This window comes from Anastrepha obliqua, chromosome 1 (assembly GCF_027943255.1).
Source record: "Anastrepha obliqua isolate idAnaObli1 chromosome 1, idAnaObli1_1.0, whole genome shotgun sequence".
NCBI lineage: Eukaryota > Metazoa > Arthropoda > Insecta > Diptera > Tephritidae > Anastrepha > Anastrepha obliqua.
In genome coordinates, this window is record NC_072892.1 from 100872387 (window position 1) to 100884211 (window position 11825).

The 11825-nt window shown below is 35.7% G+C and overlaps 1 protein-coding gene across 3 annotated transcripts; it reads left to right on the top strand.

Annotated features, from left to right (window-relative positions):
* The first annotated feature begins 1030 nt into the window (after positions 1-1030).
* LOC129253331 (serine-rich adhesin for platelets) lies at positions 1031-8401 on the top strand. 3 transcript variants are annotated; one of them, XM_054891647.1, is made up of 9 exons: positions 1031-1574; positions 2037-2174; positions 2261-2394; positions 3485-3600; positions 3906-4215; positions 4278-4415; positions 4490-5160; positions 5234-5564; positions 6962-8401. In XM_054891647.1, the coding sequence occupies exons 1-9, from the start codon at positions 1435-1437 to the stop codon at positions 8107-8109; spliced, it is 3126 nt and encodes a 1041-aa protein (XP_054747622.1). In that variant the 5' UTR covers positions 1031-1434; the 3' UTR covers positions 8110-8401. The 3 variants fall into 3 exon arrangements, with proteins under 3 accessions (XP_054747622.1, XP_054747623.1, XP_054747624.1); XM_054891648.1 differs by having other exon boundaries at positions 4281-4415; XM_054891649.1 differs by having other exon boundaries at positions 3485-3570.
* Positions 8402-11825: the final 3424 nt, after the last annotated feature.

An 11825-nucleotide genomic window follows, 5' to 3' on the forward strand; every position in this document is an offset into this window, starting at 1 on the left:
GGGACCTGTCAATTGGCCACCCAGATCGTGCGATATAACGCCTTTAGATTATTTGATTCTTTTTTGTGGGGCTAAGTTAAAGCTCATGTCTATTCAGACAAGTCTGCTTCAATTAACGCATTGGAAGACAACATCAAAGCATTTATATGTGAGATAGCGGCCGAACCATTGGAAAGAGTATGCCAAAATTGGACTAAGCGGATGGACCATTTGAAGCGCAGTGGCGGTCAACATTGGCACGAAATAATCTTCAACATTAAATTATATGGACTGTACTATAGATTTAAATAAAAATTTCATGCATTTTTCTGAATTTTACGTGTGTTTTTTTGAAAAACTTTCCCATAGCTCTTAAAAAATCACCCTTTATATGCTATACAGCCCCAACTGTCTTGGTAAAAAAATTATGTTAAATTGTTAAGAAAATAAAACGAAAAAATATAATTGTTCGGTGATAGACATTTACTTTAAGCTTGATTAGTCAACTATGACCTTAGAGCCTAAACGGCGTTAATCGGCATTTCTGATTAAATTTGTACTGTGACAGACGATTGTTACGCGGATTAGCGAATAGGTGATTTGGTTATTGGATAGTTTTGTCAGTAAAAGGTGGACCGCAGGCAACAAATACGGGTATTAGATGCCCTGATACTAAGAAATTATTATTAAAAAAAACCCCGGAAATTATTTGATTTGACATAACTGGCAAATTCGGCGACGTTTCGTTGTAATTCGCAAAATAATCGAAGTTACTGTATTGAGAACAGCCTGGACGCGTAAGTTACGTAAACAGTTTATTTCTCTTTTCGACAACTAATACGTATTTTCAATTATCTTCAAAGGATTGTCCTATGTAAACCTAAGGTTACAGCAAGGAGATGTTATCAAGAAAACAACTGGCAGTAGAACTAATCTCTCTAAAATTCCTCAATGTCGTTTTACGTAATGGGGCAGCACCAGTGAAAGCTGACGATGCCTGCGATTTGACAAGCAGAGGCGTCGACGCCAGCTCATTGCAGTCAGCGTATGTCGATCGCTGGGTGTGTGCGTGTTCGAAATGCAAAACGAAGCGAAAGGAAATTGTTTTTTTTAGTTTTTCGCGTATTTTTGACAATTTAGCAAATTAAAAAATGTGTTTCCATAGAGAAAATGATAAAAAAAGATGCAGTGAAATAAGTAAACTGTTTTTGCTACAACTGCAGTAATAGCAAATAAGAAAAATAAGTTGTTGAGGTACATATATTGCTGCGTTTATAGCGCAGTGAAAGGTGCATCAAGCTTTTGAGCCAGTGTACATAACTACAAGTATTAGTACAAATTCCAATGTAGTAATCTAAAAGTAAGACAAAAAATCTATACAAAGTTAGCGTATAGCCGTGAAAAACGTAAAATTGTGCAAATTAGTAAACTGCAGCACAAGTTACAGTAAGAGAAATGGAGTTGAGGGACGGTACAGGGGTTGTATACGCGGATACTCAGGCGTTTTACTACGCTTTGCTGCTAACTGTGAATGTAACTTTGACTGCGATGGTGCTGTTGGCAGCGTGTCTCTGGTGCAGGCGTCAAGCTACAAAGTAAGTCGAAAATACATACCATTGATGAGTAAGTAACGATCTTAGTAGACTTGCTTCTTTGCCAAACAAGCCATTTGGCAGACCTATCGTCTATTATATGAATACCACGAGCTTGTGCCTGTGTTTTTGTACGTTTGGGAGGAAGTGGGTGGCTATAGCAGTTTATAGTTCTTAAGCAAGGTAATTGACGTCGAAGGAATGCTGCTGCGCCAACAAAATCAACAGCGAAGCTAGCAGATTGCATTCAATGCAACAACGATGTGCCGCCACAATGGCTGCGTCAACAAATGAGCCTCATGAAAGCGAGGATATAGGGTCACGTATTTCATGCGATGTTTTTTTAAATCGTTTGAATCAATTATGCAATTTTACTTTCATTTTGAAATTACAGTAAATGTAAACATAAGTTTTCACGTTTTATGATAGCCTTATGTCTGATGTTTTTCTTATTTTTATTTTTAGGGATGAGTTGGGGGGTTTGGAGGGTATGGTAAAAATGACTAATCCCGACGATGTAATCGTGGTTAAAGTGCCTGCAATTAGTGAATCGCATACGGATTTAAACGTTTCTGCAGTTTCGAACACCGATTCGGAAAAAAGGTAGAAATATTTGGATAAACATACATACGTACGTATGTATATGTATAAAATATTTGTGCCAATCATTCCTCTAAAAAAATTTTCAGAGCAAGCACTGCAGCTCACAGAAGTCTCCCAGATATACCCGTTGGAGATGCCAATGGCGATAATGGATCTGAACTATATGAAACAGTGGCGGACAAACGTATTCTAGATGAAGGCAATAATGGCAATAAAAGTCGTAAGTTTTAATTTAGAATAATTAAAAAATCACTTCTACCGTACCGACAGATCTTCCAATAATGCTTAAAATAAATTAATTATCCACAGAATACTTTCCACGCTTCTTATTGTGCTTGGCATTTATTTTTCAATACAAACGGAAATAAAATAATTTTTATTGCATTTTCAAGAGGAAAAAATATTCCAAGGCCTCCTCAAACAGGGCGACGTATGATGGAGAAAGGAGTGACAATTTATATCTTTGGGTGAAACTGAAAAATTGTTAAAGTCAACTTGGGCATACACTGATAAAGTGCGCCAATTGAGAATATATACCAAAGGAAAAGTTAGAATTATAAATAGCTTTTTCATGGCAGAAATACACTCGGAAGTTTGCCATTGCCTGCCGAGGGGCGACCGATATTAGAAAAATGTTTTCTTAATTTTGGTGTTTCACCGAGATTCGAACCTGCGTTCTCTCTGAGAATTCCGAATGTTAGTCACGCCCCAACCCATTCGGCTACGGTGGCCGCTATAGTTAATTTGTTAGTTAAAATAAAGTAATTTAGCGGCATATATATATATATATAATTGGCGCTTACGGCCTTTTTTGTATGTTTGGCCGAGCTCCTCCTCCAACTTTGTCTTGATTTTTTCCCCCAATGGAGGAATCTACAATTTTAATCCGACTACGAACGGCAGATATATTTTATGTGGAGCTTTTCCAAGGCAGAAATATACTCGGAGGTTTGCCATTGCCTGCCGAGGGGCGACCGCCAATAGAAAAAACTTTTTCTTCATTTTGATGTTTCACGGAGATTTGAACCTACGTCTTCCGAATGGTAGTCATGCACCAACTGATTCGGCTACGGCAGCATTATATCCTGTAAAAATCCCAGCAACTTTTTACATATTCTTTGCTCCTGCAAATGTATTAAAAGTATAAAAATTAAAATTTCTTAAATAACACCATTTTTCGTCTTTCCTAAACCCCTAAAAATACACTTATTATTATTACCGTTACGTTACTCGCTACTGCAGCCGCATTACTTAGTACCCTGAGAATGTTATATTATATAAACTTTTTTACTATATATTTCCAATTTCAGCCACTCCAAGCCTAAAAAAACAAACTAGTGTCTCTCAGCATAGTTCCATCAGTCAAGCAGATGATGTTAGTTCGCCTTATTCTAGAGTACGTAATCCTCCTCATGATTACGCCAAAGTAAGCAATTACATATGTAATTCCAATAGTCACTTTTTGATTGTTACGCCAGGGCAAATTCATTAACAATGATGGCACTCAAGCAACTAATTTTGCGATCTAATGTCTTGATTGTCAATTGTTATTTGCATTGTTGTTATTTACATTCCCATGGGAAACTTGACATTAAGAACAAAATACCTGTAAATGTTGATGTTGCTCAAGTGCTATCACTTTTAACTGATTCGCCTTAAGCTGAAAAATCGAACTTTCTAATGCATTATTAACTTTGGCTATTTCCCCAACATAATTTGCTCTTAAAACAGGTACGTAACACGGAGCATCCCTACGCTCAAGTAAATCCACCGTCGACCTCAGCAGCGGCTGCCGCAGCAGCCGTGGTAGCTGCCGGCAATAGCAGTAATGCCATTTACAACAGCCAACCGCCAGTGCTTAATGGCACACTTTCGCGCAACTCAAACCATAGCAACACATCGCAAATCGATTTAATATCTCAAGCAGAAATTCCAGCTGCTTCTGCCATCGCAGGTATGATCTCAGCGAGTCAAGATCTTCCATATATGACGCCGCCTATAACAAATCAACACTTTAGTGGTGATTCACAGGACTCTTCAAGTATGATACCACACTTAATTCATAAATACTTATAACATAAATGTTTTTTACTTTTCTTTCAGAAGGTTATACCAGCATCAGTGTGCGGGAGCCACTTGCAAATATACTAGCACAACAGCCGCCGAAGCAAACACAACGCATAGCTACACTGACTCGCGATGCAAATGATTCGCATTATGCCACCGTGTCAGATGATTCTGGTTAGATAAAATGATTACAGTTTGATTAATAACGGACTATATATATATATGTATCTTTGCTCTCCCATTGACAGATGAAACATATGCGGCAATCGAAGATCCGAACAATCGCAGCAATCCAAATGTTCTCACTGACATTTACACAAGCGGCTCAGAGACTTATGCACAAATTCAGCCTATGCAAATAAATTCCATGGTGGTATCGGTAGAAATTAATAATACAAATAATATCAACTCTCATATTAACCCCAATGCAACTCTTACAAATAATGTGCAGTCTACAGAACACAATATACTGAGTACAACGTCTATGTCACATCACCATCAACACACTGCACACAGTAGCCACACACAAACGAGGCCTATTTCTGAACATACCACTCCTATACCACCACCTGTCGACAGTCTACGCACACAAAAGCACTCACGACAGCCTTCGTCATCTTCGAACAACAGTTCTTCGATTTGCAATTTAGGTTCTCCAAAGCCAGAAAAGCGACAAGCCAACTCACCGCTACCACCAACGCCCAAATCGAACATTACCTCTGGCCGTAGTTCAGTTATATCTGTGATCGAATGTGGTGGTGGCGCTGGTGAATTAAATTTAAGTGGTATCCTAACAGCAGTTTCGAACACGGTCATTTCTGCTACAGCCACAGCTACTAATACGACTGACATATCTCCACAGAAAAATAAAAGTAAAAGCCTTAGTCCATCCAAAGATATCGAAGGCATGTATGCAAAGGTAAGTATGTAACTTAGACAAGTAAATTTTTTTTGCTATCAAAATTGTCAAATTCAACTATTACTATTTGCAGGTAATGAAAAAGAACAAATTATCCCGCCACTCACCTTCTTCACAAAACAACTCTCCCGTAATGGCGCGTAAATATGCTGATCACAACGCCGTGTTAGGCGTTAGCCCATTGGACATGGCTGCTGCTGAACTAATGGAAACAAATCGTACTAGTGTATTTACCATTCCAAATATGTCTACCGACAAAGGTCGCCTTCGGAGCAATAGTTATGGTTCCAAGGATCATGGCTATGAAACAATACCTGCCGAAGCAATGCGGCCATCAGCACTTGAAAATCGCAAATCGGACTGCTACAGTAGTTTATTGCGGAAAGAGCGACCGAAAGAGATTCGTAAGTAGCATGCGTTTATACATACATATAGAGATTTCTACGCTATCTATCTATTATATTATTCACACTGTCTTGGCAATTTTATATTACGAGTATCTCAAATCTTCTGTGTATTTTTTTATTTATTTATTTCCTTTTCTCTCCTACCCCTCCAACTTAATGTGTACCTTGCGAAAAACCATAAACTATGCAAATTCTACAAAAACTAAATCAAAATTCTAAATGTGTAAAATTTGTAACAAACCGTTTTTAGTTGTGCGTAAATGAGATCTTTCTGCAGTTTTGCTTTTAAATCAACGAAAATTTCAGCATTTTTTATTTGGAAGCAGCGGTTAGTATATAAAGGCTTTTTTACTAATCCTACGTGTTTTGCACTATTTAATATAAAACTTTTTGTTAACACGAAATTTGCATGTTAATTTTTTGCTAATTACATTTTATATGTTTGTTATATGAATGGTAAACAGTTTTTAGTTATGATACCAACGAATAATAAAAATTCTTGGTAAATGCAAGCCGGAATAAATCCGGCATGTAGACAAGTCCACATCGCGAGTCCTTAAACGGCTACACAAATTTAAATACAACAATGCCTTACTTGTTTCCCCCGTGTGGTGACTTCTCAATGTTCTGTTTAATCAGTCACGAGTCTCTGTAATGATGCCTAACATGTGGAAAATAAGTAAACTGACTCAACTAAAGGGTTTCATATCCATGCCACTCCAGCAGCAATTTCACTTCTCTTCTCATTAGTTAAGGCATCTGAGTATTTGCCCTTCTCCTTTGCACACAATATAGACTGAGCATCAAATCTGTAAAGCGAACATCATAAACATTGAAATAAATGGTGGCTAAACCAATATCGGCTTTGTCAAGCATTAATTATTTATTAAGTTTAATTAATCTATTAACGTTACATTTTTCTTTGTGTTCGGAAGTGGAGATTTTATTATTGTTGTGACAGTTCCATTGAAATGACGTTATTATAATTAAAAAACAATTCAAATCATAAAATCTCTATTATTAGAAAAATAAAAAAAATATGTTGTCGGTGTCCCTAGAAATATTGTATATTTTGAATATGCTTAAAACTAACTGTATCTGTGAGAATATTTTTTAACTGGAAGGTGAGAACTTTTTCATTTATTTTCTGTAACAAAATTTTTTTACTGATACTTGATTGATGGAGCTGTATTTTTCCACAACTTAATAAATGGAGATTTTCTTAGGAACAAATATCCTCGTTTGCATGCTCTTTCGCACTAAAACTTGCTCTCATATATTTCTTTATAATCTCTAACCTTCCGCACCTCTCCACTACCTTCTTTAAATGCTTTAAATAATGAATTATAAAGAAAATAAATTATTTAATAACTATCGTTAACTAACTATTTTAGTACAAATACCTATACCACCAGCAGCAAATGCAAAACCACCGATAGACTCAGATCTAAATAGTGATAAGCACTATGAGACTATTGCCGTACCGCTTGACACTACAAACAACAGCGATCCGGGCTATGAAACCCTCCAAAAGCCAAACAAACTAAATCAATCCGATCCAGAAAACGAGAAGAAATCATCTGACTACGATCCCAACTATGAAGTACTCGAAGGTCCTAAATCCACAGGTCTTTCCGACGATGGCTATGCGAAAATCAATGAAAATAAAAAATTGGCCGTTGACGAGGACTCTACGGATGGATACAGCAAAGTCAAAGGCGAGGAAGGTGAAGAAGGTTCAACTGGTGGTTATAGTACTATCGCCACAGATGCCAATCACAATTATGCCAGCATCGCTGAAACAAAACAAGAAATGAGTGGCGCTACACCCGATACCGAAGAGTCCGATCACTATGCACGTATCGCCGAAGCACCTCGAATACCGCTATCAGCCTCCGAGCTGCCAATCAGCACCTTGCATACGCCAACGGGCAAACTGCCACAGAGTGTAAGCATTGCTTCTGGCGGCACACAAGACACCCTAGCAATTACTTCGCCTTCGTCAATTAACTCGTCATCGTTGTTGACCAACAGTTCAACACTGTCAATCACCAATGCGCTGACCGGCAGCAGCAGCACCACCAGCACGATGAGTTCACGGCAAACGCCTTCGACATCGTCGCAATATGAATCGCTAACTGGCAGTGAAACCGATCCCAACTACGAATCTGTTTGCTATACAAATACGGAACGTGAAAATCCTTACGAGAGGCTACAGACCGAATACTCTGAGACGCAGCTAAGCAGTAGTAGTCCAATAACGCCAGATGAACTACGTCAGCAACAACTACATCAACAGAAACAGAATAATGCGCATACGCACAATGCAATAATAGCAACACCCGGTGGTAGCACAAGTGCTTCATCATCAGTAACGACAGCGACGAACTCTGATTCAACAGCAGCTACAACGGTGTTGTTAAAAACCACAGCAAATGGACTAACGCCAAAAGCGGGACTAGGGGGGTCAGCAACTAAAGTGCAAAATACCAGTGAACTGAATGCCACGGATGTGGTAGTCGATGATTACTTTCAAGTTTAGTTAATTAATTAATATGTAATTGGGCTAAGAGCGCATTTTTGTGGCAATTATTGAATATGTATTTATTATTATCGTAAGTAAGAGCACATACATATATATATATATATATTATATATGTATGTATTTTTTTATATACCTACATTCATGAATATAGGCAGCAAAGCTGATGTTAAAATTTATGTGAAGAAAAGTGTGAAAAGAATGCATTGGATTTGGCGCAGCTCCGCAAACAAATTCGTAATTTTTTTACGTTCATTTGGTTGGAATCACTAGTGGTGTGTACATATCATTGAGCGTATATATATATTGGAACATTCATATTTTTTGCATGTAAAATTTAGAAAGACCGCATTTGAAAGTTTCCGCTAAAAATATATTGATCTTTAGAGAGAAATTGGATATCTGAAAGTAATAAAATTTCTGAAAATGTTTGCGGAAGGTTTTCATGGCTAGGCGATGAGCAAATTGCTTGCTTTAATTTATTTTTTAAGCCCAGAATTGAAATTCCTCTACAGAAATTTGATGTTTATTCCTTTAAATGTAGTTCTGCTTGAAATTTTACAAGTTTGAATTGTTTTTTCTCATTCAAGGGATTAGGAAATTCTGTGCAAGCTTTTATTTGTTGCGTTTTGTAAAACAAAAACTCATATGAAATAGAAAAAAAGATTTATTGATTTACAGCTATTAAACTCAGTTTAGTTTTGTTAAAGTTTAAAGTCAAACCAAAATTCCAATCTAGGCAATCGAAGTTAAATGTAAAGCTCATTTATGTATATGTAAGTAAAAAAAACAAATATTAACACAGGCTAATTTGAGAAATCCAATAATTGTTCACAGGTAAATCATATAAATAATAGGTCTATGAATAAGTTCGTGCGGTTTTTTTTCCAAATTTGAATTTCGGATCATTCCCATGGCTTTTAAACGTTTGGAAATGGTTGATTGATCAACTCCCAAAGTTTTTGCAACCTCTTCTTGCGTTTGAGCCGGATCTTGATCGAGCAATTCCTCCAATTCGGTATCCATGAACTTTGGCGGCGCGGCCAAAATCACCACTTTTAAAGCGTGCAAACCACTTCTGGCACGTTCGCTCAGCTAGAGCATGCTCACCATAAACTTCCACCAAGATACGATGACTTTCGGCTGCTTTTTTCTTCATATTAAAGAATTCCCCGCAAAAACACATTATTTGGCACGAAATTCGACATTTTCAAGTGTGGTAAAAATATTGTTGTTTACGCTTCAAATAAAAAACTTATACTGACGTTTGTGCCTTACGACAGTAGCTCTCCAATGAATGTTTGGAAATGTGGATCGATGGAATAATAATCAAGTTACGCCATCTGTTGTAAAACCGCACGAAACCAAAATTCAAAAGAAACTTATTTCTGGACATCTTAGCAACCTGAATTCAATAGCTTTTACTAACACAATTTTACGCTCACGTTGAGGTTACGTACATACATCTACATATAAGGTCAGTACGCCTTGCATTGCGCAAACAGTTCATGAATCGTGAGGCCACAGGGCTTATTCCTGTATTCGGGAAGAAACAGGGAAACTATCATTTCTATGTACTATAGTAGAAAAAACATATTATATATTTCATTCGCTTCTGCGTGCATTTGAAAATAAAATTGTAGCCTCATGCACAGAGTGCGGCAATTTTTCTATCGCACATTACGAAGCTTCTTATATATGGACTTTGTACAATAGTGCCTTTAAATATATTGCATACTCCTTTTAAGCCTCTTCGCCTTTTAGATAAATATATGTATGTATACAAGGCACTATCCAAGCTTAAGTTATTTTTAGAAGTCGGTTTCTTGTCCCGCTATCGGAACAACTCGGCCAACAGTTTCTCCAAAATTTTGTTTGGAGACTAATTTATATTGTTACAACAACAACAATGTCTGTTTGCTCGATGCTCGCTTTAGTACCAATAACATAAAAATACTGTTATGAAATTTTCATAGTACAAGTATATTAGTGAACGAAGGATATTCGTTTCCGATAATAGGTAATTATTAGAAATACCGGTTTTTTAAAAACTCCTGTTTGTTTGTCCATTAATTTTCGACTTCTGTTTATTATTGTATCTATTTATAGTGTAAAGAAGGAAAATATTATTTTATTTGTTTTGTTCATACCCTCGTGCTTTCAAATGCTTGCATGTTTTTCCGTCAAGTTAAGAAATATATATTTTCATATTCCTTTTCGAAGCCTTTTTAAATTTAAAAATCTACTTTTTGTTATAAAAAGGCTATCAAACTACACTGATATAATTGATACAATAATAAGAGTTGCTATTTAACGCTATCGCGACTAGTTACCGTTGTTCGCAATCCCGTGCACAAGTCATAAAAATTTGGCGGAAATTCATACTAAATATTTAAAAAAAAAATATATATATATATACATATATATATGAGCTAATAGGGAATATTATATAAAAACTCTGTGGTCAGCATTAGAAATTACTCTTTTTTTACTAAAAACTGTATGACATAACTTTTTACAAGCATTCATGGTTTAAAAAGACAACAGTTAGTGACCGCTATAATGATCAATAGTCACTTATTTTGCCTAATGGTCTTTGGTATTGAATTGACTTTACCTTTTTTGCATTGAAACTTCATTCTTGTTAAAAAAACCCCACATTATTTGCACATCCATGCATATATAAAAAAAAACTGTTCCAACAAATACTATTCCATAGATAAGCCAAAAAAGTTGCGCATAAAAACAAAGTACTTTCAAGGGAAATACCGTTTAGCTATACATAGAAGCTGTTTCTAGTAGTAAGGCCTTGCAATTCTAAATTTCGAACGGTGATCCCGTTAAATATATTAAATGTATGTATGTACATATATCTATATATATAAATGTATACACCCACACCTATAAATTTACATTCTACAAGAAAGAAAATACAATTATAAATTAATTTAATACGAGTATTTTTTCGGTTGTACAAAGTATTATACAAAAAGCTAAACAATGCAAACAACAACAATGTAAAAGTAGTTTGAGCCCAAAAAATTATCACGCCAATCGCCTAGCGACTTTCGAAGTGTATAATAAAGAAAAAACCGAAAACATTAATTTAATAGCCTTGCGCTTATCACTATTGTTGATAATCAAGGTAAAAAAAAAACACAAAAAATGAGAAAGTGAATGTTCTATATTAATGCAATTATGCAATATTTATTTAATTTTGTTGTAAATGAAATAATTTAATACACATACATATATAGCACAATTTATTATTTTAGTTTGACTTTATTAAAAAATAAAATTTGTTAGTTTTTTTTTTGTGTATTTATATGTCACATTGTTTTCATCTTTTGTGCTTTTGTGCAAATTAATGTATGTACAATGTTTTAGTTTAACGTTAAATTAGTTAATAAAACAGCAAACTGAAATGTATTTATATGTATGTACTTGAAAATTAAAAATTAAATATTTGGTTCTTCCGTTTTTTCATGCAGATTATTACCGTGTCAGTTATTTCACTACAACATACATACATATATTTATTTGTGTGTCCGGTATTAAGCCTAACGAAAATAAATTATTTACAACCACGTTTCATATTGTAAATTACTGGCATGTAACGGTACATAATATTAGTAGCAACCATTCACTTTTAGGTTTTTGCTTTTGTTGCAACGGTAACAGAATAGTTGATGCATGACTACCCTTCGGAGGCAATA